Source organism: Urtica dioica, chromosome 10 (genome assembly GCF_054948205.1).
Source record: "Urtica dioica subsp. dioica isolate 48M chromosome 10, U.dioica_male_clone48M_v1_H2, whole genome shotgun sequence".
NCBI classification, from domain to species: Eukaryota; Viridiplantae; Streptophyta; class Magnoliopsida; order Rosales; family Urticaceae; genus Urtica; species Urtica dioica.
Window position 1 is genome coordinate 16558868 of NC_142765.1, and position 21111 is coordinate 16579978.

General features: G+C 35.3%; 1 protein-coding gene across 4 annotated transcripts; it reads right to left on the reverse strand.

The window, feature by feature from the left end:
- Positions 1-14561: 14561 nt before the first annotated feature.
- LOC149383577 (UDP-N-acetylglucosamine-N-acetylmuramyl-pyrophosphoryl-undecaprenol N-acetylglucosamine protein) lies at positions 14562-17668 on the reverse strand. 4 transcript variants are annotated; one of them, XM_089629466.1, is made up of 9 exons: positions 17576-17668; positions 16465-16846; positions 16131-16164; positions 15826-16035; positions 15644-15733; positions 15403-15468; positions 15206-15297; positions 15058-15105; positions 14562-14933 (listed from the first exon to the last, which is right to left on the reverse strand). In XM_089629466.1, exons 2-9 carry the CDS (start codon positions 16812-16814, stop codon positions 14780-14782), a joined length of 1044 nt encoding a protein of 347 aa, XP_089485592.1. In that variant the 5' UTR covers positions 16815-16846; positions 17576-17668; the 3' UTR covers positions 14562-14779. The 4 variants fall into 4 exon arrangements, with proteins under 4 accessions (XP_089485592.1, XP_089485593.1, XP_089485591.1 ...); XM_089629467.1 differs by lacking the exon at positions 17576-17668 and adding an exon at positions 17527-17566; XM_089629465.1 differs by lacking the exon at positions 17576-17668 and having other exon boundaries at positions 16465-17347.
- Positions 17669-21111: the final 3443 nt, after the last annotated feature.

Below are 21111 nucleotides of genomic sequence, written 5' to 3' on the forward strand. Positions count from 1 at the left end.
GCCACAATTGTGACATTTTCCGGTTTTTTCCCCGTTTGCAATCACCTCTTCAAACCAGGTCCACTCAACGGACCTACTTCGACGTCGTGGTTGTTGTTGTGATTGTTGAGGTGGTTCTTGTTGTTGAGGTTGTTGTTGTTGTTGTTGAGCACTTTCATGTTGTTGTTGTTGAGCACTTTCATGTTATTGTTGTTGTTGTTGTTGTCGTGCTCGTCATTATCGTCATTGTTGTGTCTCCTCTTGTTGTTCACGTTGTCGAGGTCTTAGAACTTGACTTCGACGCTGAGGTAGTGGTGGTGGTACGTCTTCTTCTTCCTCTTCCTCATCTTCTTCATTTGGATTTTGGGTTTCATTGTCATCTTCTTCTTCATTTGGATTTGGGGATTCACGCATATGTTGCTCGTATTCTTGAAATGCTTCTTAAGTCACTTCGGAGGGTGGAATTTGAGCTTGGTACTCTTGCTCGGGATCCATTTGTGGGTAGTATGGGACTTGGGTGTTTGGAATTTCGGTGAATTCCGAATGGCCGAAAGTAGGAGCAACATAATTTGGATCGAAAGAGTATTGGGTGTTTTGGTCGGGGGCGTTTTGAGACAAATGCAACTAATTTTCTTCAAAACGGTGCATTCGTTCACCTCGGGAAGCTCTTCCCCTTCGGGCTCCTCGGTTGTGGGATGAGGATGCCATGATAAATTAAAAGTGGTAAAGAGTATTAGAGATTAAAATTGGCCGAGTATGAGAGTATTAGAGATTGAGATTGAGAGAATTTGAGAGAGTTTGAAGGAAAGGTGTGAAGAAAATGAATGAAATGGGGGGTATTTATAGATTTTAGAAATAAATGGGAAAAAAAATCGGCCGAAATGGGTATAACGGCTATATTAACAACGGTAAAATTTAAACAGTTATTTTTTTGGGCCATTGGATCAAAGATCCAACGGCCGAAATTTAAAAAAAAAATTAAACCGAACGGGACTAACGGGATCACCGCCACCCGTTAGTCCCGCTAACGGGAGTCCCGTCCCGTCCGTCAATAGTAACGGGAGTCCCGCACCCGTTACTGTTCCTAACGGTAGCGGGGATTCCGTCCCGTCCCACTACCGCTAGGCCACGTTTATGTCTGGTTATGAGGCATAGAGAATTTGAGACTCTATAGTTCATCCTAGGTATCTTCTGAAGGTACTGAAGTGACCAGTGCACTTCTAGAGACATTGTAAGAACAAACCATTTAACCTCTTCTGTCTCAGAGTCACTATGTATGAATTGCATCATGCTTACCTCAATCCTGAAATGAGACATGTCATTTCATAGCTTACGTATTCTCATTTGAGAAAGTCAGAGTTCTAGATTCACTATGTGATATAGACAAGACCTATTGGTGAAGTACTAAGTTATGAAGATGTCATGAACAACTTTGTGAAGATCTCATAGATATGGAATTCATGTACAAGATTATTGAAATGCAATTTATATCACCTCATGCTTTGTTCCTTGGAATGTGAATAAATGAACTGGCCAGTGTCCAACTTGAGTCGTGACTCTTTTGGATGAATCAATGTGACTTGTTAGCTCCTAATCAATACATTGTTCCTAACTTATTCACAAGCGACAAAGGAGTTGAGGAAATAACAACTAGAAGGGTAAAATAGTAATTTTATAAATCCCATCTAGTTGATGATATTCATGAAGGGTAAACATAGATAATATTCAATGGATCCACCCATTACAATTAAGTAGAATTCTTGAGTGGAAAATATATTCATTTGAACCGAGATATTTCAGTGTCAACTCTTTAGTGGAATCAGTTGACATTAAGATATAACTTGGAAGAGGTTTGTTAAATTTTGTGTCCAAGCATGCTAGCTCAAGCTTTGTTCATTTGGATCCATGAGGTCACTACCACAAGTCATTAGAGTAGGATTAGTTAAACATGAAAGCTAAGTCAAAACAAGTTCAAATGTTGAACTAGACAAGTTTTACGAAAATTGTATAAAGGGTAATTTTGTCCTTTTGGACATAGGATGGTATGAATGTCAATAAATAAGTTTTTTGACATTGTCATGTGATGACAATGAAATAGTCTACACGGCCAACATTATTGAATTTGGGCATTGAGGATTGAATTTGATTTCATGGAATTTTATGTGAAAATTCTACATGGGCTTTTCTTATATTGTCATGAATAAATAAAGAAACATCTAGAAACATGTTCTAGAAGCTCTAAATTTCGTGCATACCATAGAGAGAAAGAGGAAATTATTTTGTGCATTGATGTATGAAGATACTTGCCAAAAGAAAAAAGAGAAAACAAATTTGTTCCATGAAGCAATAGACTTGGGTGGCCAACTAGGAATGGGAAGCAATAGACTTTGTATTTTGATAGGAATGGGAAATAAAGATTATGCTCATGAATATTTGATATTCAATAGAAAAGAGGAAACTACCTCTTCAAGGCAATCTCTCCTTCTATAAATACCTCACCTCATTCACAATGTTGAACATACAAGTTTTAGAGATTAAGAGCTTCTCTCTCTCTCTCTCTCTCTCTCTCTCTCTCTCTCTCTCTCTCTCTCTCTCTCTCTCTCTCTCTCTCTCTCTCTCTCTTCTTGTTCTTTTGTTTTGGCACATAGGTCCTCATTAGACCTAGTATTTTTTTCAGCTCTGGCTCCAAGACAAGTTCTTGAGTCATAGTGTTTAAAAGTGCCCACAGACTAAATCCTAACCATACTCGAAAGACTCTACTGGTAGAAACGTTCGTGGTTACTCACAGGTTCAAGAAGACTCGAGCAAGGCAAGCTTAGTGGGGAGACGAGCGATTCAACCTTTCCAAAGGCTTCTCAACGCTCAAGGTTCTAACGAGGTTGGTACCGAGTGAAAAATCAAAGTAGTTTTAAAATTTTAAATTATACGATCATGCACTTTGTCTACGTAGTAAAAACGTTTTACGAGTTTTTAAAGAAATTTTTATATTCTACCGCTTGCTAGAAGCGGTAATCTTTTATTAAATCCTAAATCTATTCCAACAAATGGTAACAGAGCTATGGTCAAAGTTTAAGTATGTGCATATAATTTAAAAAATGAGTTTGAAAATCGTTTTCATAAATTTACTCGGGTAATGAATTTGCTAGAATTGTTTTATTAGATTTTTTTAAATTTATTGCTCGTATTTATAAATTGAAAACGTGTTGATTTTCTACACCTTTGGGATGATATTAAAACACATTAGAATCAGTTCTAAAAGTTTTTAATTTTTTCATAATCAAAATCACGTTTTGATAAGTTTGAGAAATTTCGGGTAATTTCATGAACAAGTAATATAGTCTTGCTTGCTTTGTTTATTTACTCGCTCGTTTTATTTTAATTGTTACTTAATTTTGTGCTATACTATTGCCTTGTTAATAAGACACATCTAAGGACTTAACAACTCAATAAAACGTTTCGTTACACTTAAATCTTTTGCACTTAAGTCTCGGCCGAATTTCTGTCCAGAATTCCTTGAGCTTAAGAATACTTACTGTAAAAGGGACGTATCTCACTGCTGGAAACTTAGATTTCAATGGTTCTTGAACCAAATGAAAGGACTGTGAGTCTACTTTCCAAAACAGTTAGAATTAGCTCAATTGGACATTGGAGTCACCGTCTACGGCCTTTTTACTCCAAGGTGTTCGCTGCCCGAGATACCAGGATTTCTTGAAATTTTATTTTTGAATTCCGAATCCCGGATCTCACTCCAAGAGTTCTAGAACTCAAATGAAAAATTTCCTTGAGCAAAATGTTTTTCTAAATAATATAAACATAATGTGTAAGATTGAAAAGTTTTTATTTTTGAATATTTACTTGAAATTGAGTTTCTACAAAAACTAGTTTGAATTTTGAAAATCTATTTTCCCTTTCAAACTTGAAAATATTTTGTCATCCAAATCAAATATGTTTTCAAAAAAATTTCAAAACTATATCTATATCATGTATGTTCAAAATTTATTTGCTCTTGAAAATTTAAGTGGGAGGTCTCCTCGCAGACTAGTCGACAAAAGGATCTAAGATGATGTGTAATCTCAAACTTCAAGTGTTCAAATGAGTTAGAAGTTCACACTTCCCTCATACACTTTCCCTAGTAGAAAATATAGGAAAATAGCCGAGTATGTATCTTGTGCCTTTATGCACTAACACTGCCCTTCCTTGAAACATGACGTTCTAAGATTCATTTTCTAGAACTCCACTCTATCTCTCTATACGCTAGGAAATGTGTTTCCGAACTTATAAGAGACGATGTGCCAACTCTAAAAACTAAGTGGTAGGGTTATACTTGTTGTTTGTAACCCACGATCCCCAACACTAATGAAAAGTGCAATTGTTGCCAGACTAAGAGTCATCCTCGTGGCCCTCTCTTAAATGAGAGTACTCAACGGCGCTTTGCTCTGATCATTGCTCGAAAAGCTATGTCCGAGAGTGAGACAATGAGACAAGGCCTCCCCTAGGTGGATTGTTTTTTCAAAGTTGATCTCTTGGACTAAGTGGTTGGTTCACACTTAGACTCAATCCCTAGTAATCCTCAATTGAGGCCCTGCGAAAGGACGTGAGTGATCAAACTTTTTTACAATGTGGCTAGTCAAATTTGGTGTATTGACATCTTAGCTATGCATTAATGATGAGTCATTTACTTATGAAAGGAGACTCTTTGCGGCCTTCCCTCGAAGGAGTAAGGTGTCATTTTGTTCATAACACATTTGGATTTTTCCTGTCTTGTTCATCCTAAAAACTTAAACAAACTTAAATCCTAAACCAAAAGACTAATCATAAACTTGTTTCAACTTAATTTCAGCAAGATGTCTCTCAACCCTCTCTCAACCATCCTTTCCTCAAACAAACTCGAAGGCGAGAACAATGTAGACTGGAAACGTAACCTCGACATCGTCCTTACTGTTGACAAGCACAAATAGGTACTCACCACCCCGTGTCCTCCTCAAACGAATGATGATTCGACTCAAGAGGACAAAGACGCCTTGGCGGCCTGGCATCGTTCCGATGAAATTGCGAGATGCTATATTTTAACATCGATGAACAATGTGCTCCAGCAGCAACATCGTGATATCAAGACAGCCACCGATATGCTCTACAATCTCCATGAGATATTTGGAGGGCAAGAGCGTCAGGCCAGAAAGCAAGCAGTCAGACAGTTTATGAACTGCCGCATGAAGGCTGTGACTCCAGTCAGGGACCATATGTTGCTGATCATTAGTTACCTGAATGAAATAGAAATCCTAGGATCTGAGAATGACGTGGAGACCAAAATAGATATGATCTTTGAAACTCTCCCTGAGTCTTTTGACACCTTCAAGCTGAACTACTCTATGAACAAGCTAGAGTACACTGTTACCGAGCTTATGAAGGAGCTTCACACTGTTGAAGGTCTCACTAAGAAAAAGAGGAATCAAGGAGAGTCACATGCTACTGAGCACAGAGCCTCCACCTCTGGATCGAAGAAGAGATCTCGCAAGGCTGAGAAGAAGAACCAAACCAAGGTTCAGAAGAAGAAAAAGCCCCGGGCAGTTAAGATGGACAAGTCTAACGACAAATTCCACTACTGCAACGAACCCGGACACTAGCGCATGAACTATCCTGCCTATCTCAAAACTAAGGAAAAATGTATTGTACTTATTAACAAAGCATGCTTAGTAACTGATAATGTATCAATGTGGATTCCTGACTCCGCTGCTACTAACCATATTTTTTGTTCCTTGACTGGTTTCAGGAAAAGCAAAAATTAAGAGGAAGGTGACTTCTACTTCAGATGGGGTGATGAGAGCTCGGTGTCAGCAAAGGTCGTGGAATCAATGACGCTGTCTTTTGAAGACAGAGCTTTAAATTTAAATAATGTTTATCTTGTTCTTTCCTTCGGGAAAAATTAATATCTGTTGCTCGACTTTTGAGCAAGATTATTGTTTAAAGTTTATTAAGAATGGAATTCGTATTTCTCTTTCAAATTCTTTTGTCACTGATGCATGTATGAAGAATGCTCTATTTTACATTTATCCCACGCAACCTTCGCTCTTAGACACTGAAATAGATAATGATCTAGTTATGGAGCCAAAGAGGATAAAACTTTCTAATTCCTCCGATCTAATAAAATCAACATATCTCTGGCGCTTAAGACTTTGTCATATCAGTCTAGACAAGATTAGCAGACTTGTGAGGGGCGGTCCACTCCAAGCCTCTACAATAGGTTCATTGCCTACTTGTGAATCTTGTATAGAAGGAAAAATGATTAAGCGATCTTTCTCTGCTAAGGGTCGAAGAGCCTTTGAGTTGTTGGAACTCGTACACTCTGATGTAATAAAGTCTTACGAAGAATCTTGCTTGTAACTGCTGAATAATTAATAAAAGTTGAAACTTTTATTCATTCTTCCTTGTATGTTTAAAGCTTTATGATAAACCATAGTATTTAGTCCTTAAACAAACCTAACAACAAATGAACAGTCAAATATAGATTTGCATGAACAAACTCTTCATGGTTTGCTTAAAACATCATACTCACAATCTAAGGATCAAAGGGCTATTGATCTCAGTATGATTGTTAGGAGAATCTATGATGTCTGGTTATGAGACATAGAGAGTTGGAGACTCTATAGGTCTTCCTAGATATCTTCTAAAGATACTGAATTGACCAGTGCACCTCTAGAGACATTGTAAGAACAAACCATTTAACCTCTTCTATCTCAGAGTCACTATGTATGAATTGCATCATGCTTACCTCAATCCTTAAATGAGACATGTCATTTCATAGCTTATGTATTCTCAATTGAGAAATTCAGAGTTCTAGATTCACTATCTGATATAGACAAGACATTGGTGAAGTACTAAGTTATGAAGATGTCATGAACAACTTTATGAAGATCTCGTAGATATGGAATTCATGTACAAGATTCTTGAAATGCAATGTATATCACCTCAAGCTTTGTTCCTTGGAATGTGAATAAATGAACTGGCCAGTGTCCAAATTAAGTCATGACTCTTTTGGATGAATCAGGGTGACTTGTTAGTTCATCGTCAATACATTGTTTCTAACTTATTCACAAACGACAAAGGAGTTAGGAAATAACAACTAGAAGGGTAAAATGGTAATTTTTTAAATCTCATCTAGTTGATGATATTCATGAAGGGTAAACATAGATAATATTTAATGGATCCACTCATTACAATTAAGATGAATTCTTGAGTAGAAAATATATTCATTTGAACCGAGAGATTTCAATGTCAACTCTTTAGTGGAGTCAGTTGACATTAAGCTAGAACTTGGAAAAGGTTTGTGAACTTTTGAGTCCAAGTATGCTAGCTCAAGCTTTGTTCATTTGTATCCATGAGGTCAATACCACAAGTCATTAGAGTAGGATTAGTTAAACAAGAAAGCTAAGTCAAAACAAGTTCAAATGTTGAACTAGACAAGTTTTACGAAAATTTTCTAAAGGGTAATTTGGTCCATTATGACATAAGACGGTATAAATGTCAATAAATAAGTTTTTTGACATTGTCACATGATGACAGTGAAATAGACTACACGGCCAACATTATTGAATTTGGGCTTTGTGAAAATTCTACATGGGCTTTTCTTATATTGTCATGAACAAATAAAGAAACATCTAGAAACATGTTCTAGAAGCTCTAAATTTCGTGCATACCATAGAGAGAAAGAGAAAATTATTTTGTGCATTGATGTATGAAGATATTTGCCAAAAGAAAAAAGATGAAACAAATTTGTTCCATGAAGCAATAGACTTGGGCGGACAACTAGGAGATAAGAGGAAACAATTTCCAACCTTGGTATTTTGATAGGAATGGAAAATAAAGATTATGCTCATGAATATTTGATATTCAATAGAAAAGAGGAAACTACCTCTTCAAGGCAATATCTCCTCCTATAAATACATCACCTCATTCACAATGTTGAACACAAAAGTTTTAGAGATTGAGAGCTTCTCTCTCTAATCCTTGGCCACCCCCTCTCTCTCTCCTTGTTCTTGTTCATTTGTTTTGGAACCTAGGTCCTCATTAGACCTAGTGTTTTTTTAGTTCTTTGGCTCCAAGACAAGTTCTTGAGTCATAGTGTTTAAAAGTGCCCACAGACTAAATCCTAACCATACTCGAAAGACTCTAGTGGTAGAAACGTTCGTGGTTACTCACAGGTTCAAGAAGACTCGAGAAAGGCAAGCTTAGTGGGGAGACGAGCGATTCAACCTTTCCAAAGGCTTCTCAACGCTCAAGCTTCTAACGAAGTTGGTACCGAGTGAAAACTCAAAGTAGTTTTAAAATTTTAAATTATACGATCATGCACTTTGTCTAGGTAGCAAAAACGTTTTACGAGTTTTTTAAAGAAATTTTTATATTTCGCCGCTTGCTAGAAGCGATAATCTTTTCTTAAATCCTAGATCTATTCCAACAGTTATATCATGATAATGCATCCATTAAGGATAGGATTTAGTGTCACGCGGTTGCCTCGACTAGCTGGTCGATGTGTGGCAATGGGAAACTGTCTTTCGGACATGCCTTGTTTAGGTCCGTGAAGTCGATGCATACTCTCCATTTTCCATTTTTTCTTTTTGACGACGACGGTGTTAGCTTGCCAATCCGAATATTTTACTTCACAGATGGATCCGGCTCCGAGGAGCCTTCTACCTCGTCCTTGACTACTTGTGCCCTGCCGGGACCGAGCTTGCATCTTTTTTGTTTTACGGGCTTGAAACTAGGATCAACGTTAAGCTGATGGGACGTAACGTCGAAACTAATCCCGGCATATCTTCTGGCATCCATGCGAATGTGGATTTGTTCCGCTTTAGGAAACAAATCAACTCTCGTTGCATATTTCCTTTTATCTCGGCTCCAATCCCTACGCATTTGGCAGGGTCAAGGCCTGTATTTGGACTGTCATCTCAGTACTTGGGGAGTCCGATGTTGGAATTGATCTAGGGTTTAAGAAAAAGTTTAACGCTTCGGTAAGCGGCGGAATTTTAAAAATTTTCTTTTACAAGTAAAACAGTTTTTACTAACCTAGACAAAGAGCAAGCACATGTAAATATAAACTATTATGAGCATAAAAGATTAATAACCTTTTGGAAGCTTGAACGTTGAGAAGCTTTAGGAAAAGGTTGCAACATTCGTCTCCCCTCGCAGCACGTCTCTCTTCCTTCCTCGACAACTCGAGCAACCACGAAAGTTTCTATCACTAAATCACTCGAGAGAAAATTAATTAGTGTGTGGGCACTTTTAAATACTACGACTTAAGAACGAGTCTTGAAGTCGAAGAGCTAAACTCTAGGTCAAATGAGGACCTAGGTGCCAAAACAATAAAACAAAATTGAATAGAGAGAGAGAGAGGATCGGCCAAGCTAGAGAGAGAAGCTCTCAAATCTCTAGAACTTGGGATGAATGAAATGTGTGGAATGAGGCTCCTATTTATAGGAGAGGTCTCACCTTCAATAAGGTAGTTTCCTCTTCTATAGAATATCACATATTGATGAGCCAATTTCCCCTTTTCTTTCATGAGGCACACGGCCAAGACTTGCCAAGCAAGTCCTTGGATTTGTTTCCTCTTTTATTTGCTTCTCCCTTGACTCCTCTTGGCCGAAATTCCCTATGCATGTGTGGGAAATTTGTTTCCTCTTTTTCTTTTGGCAAGTATCATGATACATTTATGCACAAAATATTCTCTCTTTCTTTGGGTATGTTGGGCGCCTAAACCATCTAGAAAAGGCTTCTAGAAGCTTTTTCATTTGTTCATGACAACTTGAAAAATGCCTATGAAATGAAATTAATCCACAAGGCCCAATAAATCTAATTTTGGCCGAGTGATGTTTGTCATCAAATGACCTTGTCAAAAAATTTATTGACATTCATTTCATCCTATGTCTCAAAAGACAAAAATACCATTTTGACAATTTTCGTTCTTGTTTTGACTTAGCTTCCAGTTTAACTATTCCTACTCGATGTGATTCGTGACAGTGACCTCATGGACCCAAATGAACAAAGCTTGAGCTAAACACTTGGACTCAAAAGTTCACAAACCTTTTCCAAGTTTAGCTTAATGTCAACTGACTCCACTAAAGAGTTGACACTGAAAATCTCTCGGTTCAAATGAATTTATTTTCTCCTCAAGAATTCAACCTAATTGTAATGAGTGGATCCACAGAATATTATCAGTGTTTACCCTTCATGAATATCATCAGCTAGTCGGGATTTACAAAATTACCATTTTACCCTTCTACCTGTTATTTCCTCAACTCATTTGTCGCTTGTGAATAAGTTAGAAACAATGTATTGACGAGGAGCTAACAAGTCACATTGTTTCATCCAAAAGAGTCAGGACTCAATTTGGACACTGGCCAGTTCATTTATTCACACTCCAAGGAACAAAGCATGAGGTGATATACATTGCATTTCAGCAATCTTGCACATGAATTCCATATCCATGAGAACTTCACAAAGTTACTCATGACATTCTCACAACTTAGTATTTCACCAATAGACCTTGTTCGGAATCACATAGTGAGTCCGAACTCTGACTTTCTCAAATGAGAATACGTAAGGTGTGAAATGACATGTCTCATTTCAGGATTAAGGTAAGCACAATGCAATTCATACGTAGTGACTTCGAGACATAAGAGGTTAAATGATTTGTTCTTATCTTGTCTCTAGAAGTGCACTGGTCAATTCAGTACCTTCGGAAGATACCTAGAAGAACTATAGAGTATCCAACTCTCAATGCCCCATAACCAGACATCATAGATTCTCCTAACAATCGTACTGAGGTCAATAGTCTTTTGACCCTTAGATTGTGAATATATCATTTTAAGCAAACTACGAAGAGTTTGTTCATGCAAATCTACATTTGTCTCTTCGTAAGTTGTTTAGTTTGTTTATGGACTAAAGACTAATGTTTTATCATAAAGCTGCAAACAGACATGGAGGAATGAATGAACGTTTCAACTTTTTATTAATGAATAAGCAATTACAAGCAAGAGTCTTCATGAGACTTTATTACATCAAATGTATAATATAAAGACTACAACTCTTCTTGTGGGCACCATTGACAACATCCGACTCTTCCAATAATTGGTCTTCTTTGTGAGTCGGCTCAATGTTCATTAAATGTTATTGTTTCTCAACGAGCAGCTTTGTTTTTAGCTTATGGCTCGTGAGGTAACAATTGTGAGAGGTTGCCTGGTTCCCTCTAATCTCCCTTACTCCTTCAGGCGTAGGAAAGCGGATACATTGATGAAAGGTTGAAGGCACCGCCCTCATCCTGTGTATCTATGGTCTTCCTAGTATGATGTTGTAAGGGGATGGGCATTCCAGAACCTGGAATTCTACTATTTTGTTAATTCCTTCCGTCTTTACGGAGTTTTATGGTTCCTATCGAAGCAGTAGTCACTACGTTGAAGCCCGTGAATTTGGTCTGCTCCCTTTCTATCTCTGACTCTCTTATGCACATTCTTGTTAGGGTGTCTTTGAAGATGAAATCCACGGAACTTCCCCCGTCGATGAGGACTCTAGCGAATTCACAATTGGACCCGTCGATTGTGATAACACGTGTGTCTTCATGTGGTTCTACTATTCCGGATGCCTCGCTTTCTAGGAATGCGATTTGGACATCATGTTCCTATCCGGGTCGGGTGGTCTTGTTCTTCAGTTGTCACTGATGAGCTTTGATCGAGTTGACTGAGTTGCTACAAAATTTTGAGCCCCCCATTATGAAGTCCACTCGATGTTTTGTTTGCGTCGGTGGAGAGTCAGGTTCCCCATCTTCAGTTGGTCTTGATCTTTTTGGTGAGAGATTATCTCTCTCTCGGTTGTTGAAGACCTTCTTGTTTTACGGGGGACCTAAATCGACAGTTTTTTAGTTCTCCATTCGCGTATTTTTCGGCCAAGACTTTTCGCATAGTCTCACAATTCAACGTCGTATGACCATTACTTTGGTGGAACTCGCAATACGCGTTTGGATCCCTCATCCATTTTTTTGCTTGGCTCATCCCTCTTTACTTTCGTCACCTATGCTGAAAGCAAAACCCGGAGGAGCGTGTTGTTTCCTAGTTCGCTGTCCAACGTCATGGGGGTTTGCTCTTCTAGGGTTACTTCCCCCGTTTCCAGGTCGTACCTAGGTGAGTGAGGCTTCTTTTCGGCTGTATATCTCTTAGCCAATGAGGTAATTTTTTCCTCGGCATTGGCATAGTTTGCGGCCCTGTGGATTGCGTCTTCAAGAGTGGGGGGTCAATTGACGGTCATTTCTAACCTGAATCTTGATTCATGCCATAGCCCGTTCTTGAGAGTGGTCATAGCGGATTCGGGGTCGACATTGGATATTTTTGACAAGATATCCTTGAAACGGACCATAAAGTCTTTCAGGGACTCATTTTCTTTTTGTTGGATCCCCCGTAGGTCGGCCATCGTTAGTTCGTCCTCGACGAACTTATAATAATATTTTAGGAATGATGCGGATAGTTTTGTGAAACTATCGATGGAGTTGGCCTCTAATCTGGAGAACCACTCTAAAGCGGATCCAAAGAGGCTCTCAGCGAACAGTTGGCAATAACCTACCTCTCGTTCTCTCTCCTTCAGCATAGCTCATCCCATGGCAATTCTAAAGGATATGATATAAGCCTTTGGGTTTGAGGTGCCATTATAGCGTGGGAGACGAACTTTCCTAGCATCACCAATGAACACATCGGTAATTTTTTTGTGAAATGAGTCCTCCCAGTTTCGGCGACAAGTCGATCTATTTCAGGGGCCGAACTGGTCACACTGTGAAATTTCGAGTGAATAGTGAATAGCCTTCAGTTCGACCGTCATGGACTCCTTGAATTTTTTGAATTCGGTCATGCTGGGATCGCTATTCTGAGAATAGTGGTATCCTGTGTGCATCGGCGTGATGGTCGTGATTTCGATCGGTTATGTTGTGGTCTGATTTAGTTCGCCTGGAATTTGGGGGTGTTCCCTTGTTGATGAGGCTGATTCATAGCGATGGGTGGGCCCAGATGCACGGGGTCAAACTCATCTCTCATCTCGCTCTACAAGCTCGGAATAGCAAAGCCCTCGAACAAGCCAAAGCACGGGACGTTATCGAGGTTGCCGCTCGCTCTGTTCCGATCTAGAATCATGAGATGCGGGTGTTACTTAACACGTCATATCATCTCCTTGATACCCATGGTATTATAAGAATATAATATAACTAAACCTAACTGATGTGTAAATTAATTGCGGATTAGATTAAGATTATGCTACTGAAAATCTAAGATTTTATGAACATAATAATGTAACGCGGAAAATTTGAAGGTCATAATCGAGTTTGAGGGTGTTCCCTCGTTGATAATGCTGATCCAAAGCAACGGGCGAGCCCAGATGCACGGGATTAGACTCCTCTATCATCCTGCTCTACAAGTTCGGAATAGCTAAGCCCTCGAATAGGCCATAGCACTAGATGTTATCGAGGTCACTATTCGCTCCGGTTTGGTCCATAATCAGAAGATGCGGGTCCGGTTTAACACATCATATTACCTCCTTACTCGAGAGGGCGACGACCTTCTTATCTACAATATTATAATTAAGAATAACTAAAACTAATTGTTGTGTATATTAATTGCTTTGGCCTCTCTAAATCTCGTAGTGATCATTACTATTTCTTTCAACCATAACTTGAAATTACTTTTGGTTGAAAAGTTTTTTTAAGGAGGGCAAATGAAATACCAAATAATTTTTTTTAATATCATGTTTTAGTAAGATATGGTATCTATAATACCATATAGTTGATAGTAATGGAATTTAGATTTAATTAGTTAAACATATAATTTTGCTCTAGTAGGTTTTTTAGTGAGTGGTGCTGCCTAAACTTTTTATGGATAGCCTCTTCTCTGTTTAAATTGTCTTTAAATGATAAAAAAAAAAATAGAGAAAAAAGCCAGCAACCACTTTCTTTGTTATTTTTTTTTTATATTTTGTGAATATTTTTAATGTGTACAGAATTTTTCAATTGTGTGAAAGATTTCCCCACCATGGATTTTCTTTGTGCGACTCCTGGATGATACTAATTTGTGTGATCCAACTTAACTTATAAATGACATCCCAATATGGTAAAACTTGCTTATTGGCGTTTATTTATTCCAAATAATGTGAACTCAAATTGAATTTATTTGGCATATAAAAAAAAGTGTTTACATATGGAAAGTGATTGATAAGAAACTTCAACAAAATATAAATAAAAAGCATTGGTGGAGTAACATCACTTTTGTGAACATTGACATTGATTATATAATTTTGAGCAATATTCTAAATTATTACTCAAAATCCCCAAGAAGCACATTCCAACATGACATTGCTCCCTATTTATAAGTGACTAAAACTTTATTCGTCTCTTGGAATGACAATAAAATTATGTATGATGGCAAGATTAACATTTTTTTATTTATTTTTGTTATAGAAGAGTTTTCTCTCTTTTTTTCTTTAAATAACTATTAAATGTTCAAATAAATAAATAAACAATTAAATAAAGTTTATGGTATACCATCGAACGAAAAAACACGGAGACAAAGTATATATATCTGTCTATTGTCTTTCCAATCTTTGCCATTCTTGAAGTGTTTTGTATAAACAAAGCTAAATTAATTTTTTTCTTTTCCCTTTTTTTCATCCTTTTACATATTAGTGTGTCACCCAAAACTCAATTCATTACAAACAATGTATTCTAATATTTGTTCCTAAATTTTTCTTTTCTTTCTTACTCTCTTATTTCCTCTTCACCTCAAGCCTGTATTTTCCTTCGAGACAACTCCGAACGAAAATTTTCGCATTGATAAGTATTCGGGTACCGTGTTGAATAGATATGGTGTTTAAGCTTTATTATTAGGGCAAAAATTCCGTAGCACGGGATGTGCATTAACGCGACCGATAAGTACCTATAAAAAAAGTCAAATAGTAACAATTTAAATTATTTCCTCAAATTAGGAAGGGGTAAAAAAAATCAAACCAACAATTTAAAAAAAAATGATTGTTTACGTTACCAAATAATTAAGTACTTACCATAATGGAGAATATGAAGATGCCAAGTCAAGAAATGGATATGGCCACCTGAATTTTTGAAGCAACAAAAGTTTAATCTCAATTTATACAGATAAATAATCTTGCCATTACAATTAATACTTTATAAAAAAAAAAAAAAAAAAATTACCAGAGTTTCACACATGCATGAAGAATCCATTGGAAGACGACGTAGACAACTGTCCACATAAAGAAGTATCCAATTCGAAACCAAGGAAATCGCTGCAAAATAAATAATAATATTTAAGTCAAAATTTAAGTGAAGTTATTATGTTTATTATGTGACTTGTGACAATAAATTTAATATAAATAGGCAGAACAACTCACCAAGCTATTCAAAGCAGTCTCGCCAAGAAGGAACACGGCATTGATAGTGTGCATGTTTACAATCAGCTGCAAATCATAAAAATTAAAAATTAAAGCTCATTTAGAAAATTACTAATCACCAATATCTTATATATGAAAAAATAAAAATAAAAATCTATAGCAAAGTTCAAGCAAGAATTAGACAAAATCACCAAAAGAAAACATGAAAACAATATAAAGTCAAATGAAGTAAGTTACTCACGAAATTCAAATTGTAATCTTTGATAGTAAGAAACGGAACGATGATGAACCAAAATACGCAATCCGTGAGGACTACCGCGCCCGCATTAATCTGTTTTCCCCAAAAATAATATATCAATGTCGACAAAACCATTAAAAAAAACGCAATTATTTGTAATTCGCGAACAACAAACGTAACATTACCTGAAAAATTATTTGAAAAGTGTAACATAACAACCCGGCACGTTTTCGCACAAGTCGTTGGCCTAGGGTCTTTGGCGGTCCATTGGCCGGAGAAGGGCTCTTGTAATTACTAATCCCTGACTCCGAATCCAATTCGACATTATCGACTTTTTCTCCGCTTGCCTTCTTGTGGTGCTTATAACACCCATAAACCGATAGCAATGATCCAAGCTACAAAAGAAAAAAAAATCATATATATATATTCTTAAAAAAAAAATCACAATACAGAGTAAAATTTAATCAAATAAAAAAGAAACAAATCTTACCCCAAAATAAATTGTGACCAAGGTAAACGTCCACCTAAAAATACACAAGGTAAAAAACAAATCACAAACTTTCTTAATAAAAAGAGAAAAATATATTTTCCAACAAATATACATTGGACGTAGCCATTTAAATTTTTTGTAATTTTTTTTTAATATATTTTTTTTAACTTTTGTTATTCATCTTCACGCATAAAAAAATTAAAAAAAATTAAAAAAAAAAGTACTTCTCAAATAATTCCCTACAGCAATATAAAACTTACTTTTAAAATAATTCCCTCCGGCAATAATTTTTCTAATATGATCAGAGAATTATCATATGATATAATATACTTACTGGGTGTAGTAATAGAAAATAGTACCACCATCCACAGAGGCAGTGATGAGAAGCAAAGCCAAGAGCACAACAAAAGCAGCGATTCTGAAACCCAGAAGCCAAGCTGGGTGTATTTTCTTCAAGCACGGTTTCCAAGTCTCGTCTTCGTACAAAACCCCTTCTTCTCCTTCTCCTTCTTCTTCTTCTTCGTCTTCTTCGGGGGCATTATCGTCTTTTCTCCTCGGCCGTCGTCGTCCCTCGAATCTGAGTATCAAAAGCAACGCGAGCGTGATCGAAGACAAGACCAGAATCGAACATATCAGAACCCTCCAATTCAGCCAATAGCTCCGCGCTGACGTGTCACCGGTCATTATCGGCTGCCAAGACTTCCCTGACGATGATCCTGTAATGAAGCTCATTATTCTTCTTCCTCTCTTTGATCCAATCCAAGCTTTTCTTTTTTGTGTGTGTATATATGTATATATATATATATAATAGTGTAATGTATTGGCTGAGAAAGAACTATGAAAGAATTTCAGTTGGGTCGTTGGGGTGGTCTTAAATTTATTCACCAAAAAAAAAACAAAAGAGAAATATAATTGAAACCTAGTTTGAATATGGATGGTAAAAAAAAATCTAGGTGTATAGTTGTGCCACCAAAAATCAATTAATTATGTTGTGAAAAAAGTGGAAACATTTATTAGAAATGTGGTTGAATATTGGGAAGATCTATATCCTTATATATAATGGCTTGCTATGTAAGTTTATTAGGGAACAAGGCTAAAAAGAGGCAAAGAAAAAAAAAATATGAGTAATAATAATAATAATTCATGTCATGTTTCCACAGCATTAAATGAGTTATATAATGTGAAGAAATATTGTTATTATTATTGTTATGGGGTGATTCCAAACTTTAGGTGGTCTTTTTCACATACAGAAGGAATTGATCAAGACTGACATGTATTGTATATGTTGTACTGGTTATTAAAACACCATTAATTAAACCATTGACAAATGAAGAAAAGAAAGAAAGACGATTGAAGGAAGTTATAAACTCTAAGCAAAGGAAAGTTTGATACTTACAAGGGAAAGCAAAGAAATTGAATGAAATAGATATGCTTTGCTTCTTTACCTTTGAGAAACAAACCTTAGAGAGAGAGATAGATAGAGATAGAGAGAGAATATAAGCTTATCTTTCTGTTTATATTGTGGTGCCAAGTGATAATATATTTATATAATCCCTTGCAAATATAAGAATCTCCAAAGACAAACAAAGCACTAGTACAGTTCTCATGACCGGTCTCAATCTCCGTATTTCCATGCTTTATCAATTTTTTTTTTTTTTTTTACTTTCTTGGGTAACAATTTTTCTCTCCCTCCCTCTGTTCTGTATTTTACTTTTTATATTGTTTAACTTATTATGGGTCAGTCGGTGTTAGTGGTTATGTTATGTCTCTGTTCTGTTCTTCGATATTGTAAAAGTGAAAAAATAAAAGTAAACAGAAACACACAAACCGAAGACAGTTTGGACCCCAGGGTAAAGAAATATTAATTTTTAATACGTATTTTTCAGTATTTTAATTTTAAATAATCTTTTGTTAAGAAAAAAAACTTCAGATTCAAACAATTTTACAAGTCCAGTTAAGAACACAATGCACGCACAGCACAGATATTAAAAGAATGTGCAAATTTTGGGGGCTTAAATATTTTTTGTACTTTCTTATAATGTTAAATCAAATGTTGTTTTTGAGGGAAAAAAAATATATCTTGGGCTTGGGGTGCAAGAATAGTTTTGGGTTGGCGTGAAGTGAACGCTCTCTCTCTCTCTCTCTCTCTCTCTCATGCCAAGAAATGGAATAAAGAGACTCCCAAAGCTGCCTCTTTATGCAAGTAAAAAGGAAAAAAAATCTAAATCACAACATAGTGGCGGGGCCCACTTGAATAACTGATGTTAGATCATGTTGACTAAAGTTTTTACTGTGTGTCCTCATCATTTCTCAATCAAGTATTCAAGTATATATTCTTTATTTATATAAAAAATAAAAAAATAAAAAAAAATTATCTTATAAAATAAAATAAAAGGATTCAACAAGAGTAAGAAATGATTTTCAAAAAATGAAATAAAGTCAGATATGAGAAGGACAAGCGGGAAAAAAAAAAAAAAAAAAAAAAAAAAAAAAGAACAAACGTTTTTTTTCTTCCATTTCTCATGTGCATTAGGTCTTTGCTATATAATAGGCATATATATTATTACTAATTTCCTAAGTTATGGGATAACTAATCTGTGTTGTATCTAGAATAGTTTAAGAAGAAATCTATTCAAATATATAAATAACCACCCTAAAAGTTGCTATACGTACAAGAAAGCTAATTAATAAGCGAAGTTGTGTAGTGGGACTCACTAAACAAATCGTTATTTTGGGTACGTTAGCTCTGCCTCTGGCTTTGGAGCGTGATGGGTCAACGACGGTCTCGTTCATTCGTATATGTAAGTAAATGTGAATATGTATGTACATAACATAAGAAAGCTGTATTTCCAACCAAATAAAATCAATAAATAAATAAATTATAACCAAGCATCGCATCGTCCTAAAAAGCAAACGCCCCATTGAAAAAAAAAAAAAAAAAAAAAAAAAAAAAAAAAAAAAAAGAGAGAGAGAGAGAGAGAGAGAAATGGTGCCATTATTGCTCTAGCCGCTAATGCTCTAATATTTATGTAAATTTTCGGTCAAAGAATAATAATTAAACAAGCCATAAATAATTTTTAAAAAAACAAAAATTGTCATTTTAAATTAAATTTCTAACAAAATGACAAATTGTTAAATTTTTAACAAAGTTACAATTTCAAAATAATTGTTAACATTGTCATTAAATTTTTGATGTCGTATATAAACAATATATAACATTTTAATTAATCAAAGGCCATTATTAAATACTTATATTTGCATAACTATTTTATTAATTTTAGATAAAAAAATTTAAGTATTTTATAAATATATTCATTTCAAAAGGACTATATATATAATCCTAAATAGAAACTAAATGAACTGTTTCCTCTTATTTATATTTATTCACTACAAAGCACGTGCAAGGTAATTTTTTGTTATCAAATGTATAAATTAATTTAATCCGGCTAATTGTGAATTGTGATGTAAACAAAACATGATCACTTGATGATTAATTAAGGACTTAATATTATTTTCACCTGTTGAAATTAGCTTAAAATGGAAGATTAAATTTACGATGTCACGTGCTGAAAACTAGTACCCTATATAATAATATATACCCGTAAAAAAAAAAAAAAAAAAAAAAGGTAGTGCGATCGTGATCATGATCATGTTTCATGTTCATCATATCATCGTTCATATAGCTTTCAGTTCTAGCTTCTAAATAAAGCACGAAAATAAGGGATTTAAAAAGTGGGACCCACGCGTGACCTTTCTATTTGACCTGGCGATGACTAAGAACCACATCGGTGATACATCAATTCACACCGTAGCTTCAGCTACATAGTCGCACACCTGATTACATCTAGCATTGAGCTTGAACTTACAAAAAAAAAAAAAAAAAGCCCTTGCTCGTGTTTTATTGGTTTAGTACAAGCATCACAATTTTCGAAATTTCACCATATTTTTAGACACTCAAAAGGCTTTGAGATTCTTCCCTTTTGCTCTATATGGTTGAATGATTTTTTTTCAATGCAAAAATGCCTTATTTTAATTTCACCTAGAATTTCTTATATTTTTTTAACAAAAATTATGTCGAAAATCGATATGTTTGTAATACTTTAGTTAAGAAAAAAAATTCTTAAAAAGAATATATATATTCTAAAGCTCTCTAAATTTTATGCTGATAAATAATATTTAATGTGATCCCTCCAAATTCATATTTCATAAACATTTACAATAAATATCCATTTTATTTTTTAATTTATTTAAGTAATTTAAGAACTATCAAATATTAAATGATATTCATATAAAGAAAAAAAATAAAAATAAAAATCCCCGTTTTACTTATAAAATAATGAGCAAACAAACAATGCATGAAACAATGACAAAAATTGTAACGATATATGTCTATTTTTATAAATAAATAAATAAAAATGTTAAGATCTAAAAAAAAGAAGGAGACCCCACAAAGTAATTCTATTTGGTTAAGAAAGTGACATGCTAAGTATGGACATGGAAGGAACAAAATAATTTGACGTCGTGTGACAACGTATATGAAAAACATTAATAATAACCAAATATGTCACTGTGCATTAATCAAAAATTTGCGAAAATGGCTGTCCTTTGTATCCAAAAAAGCTGGACACTAGATTTTAGAGCTCACCGACTTCAATGGCTTTTATACGTTTGATTGATTATCCACTTTCTACCAAAGAAATAATATTCATCAATTAAATATAGAAAAGTATAAATAAATAAGTAAAATAAGCAACGCGTATAGAATAACATGTAACATGTAAAAAGAACACAGACACATCAATCTTTTCCTTTTTCTTTTGACAATGAACTGTAAAGCTGAGATTTTCAAGACGAGTTATTTGGTCATGTCAACAAGTTTTGCAGAGTCATAAAACCCATAGAAAAATAAATTCCAAACAAAGACTAAATAAAAATAATTATTGGTGGCTTATTTAAGACAGTTGAGAATCTTGGGGTCCAA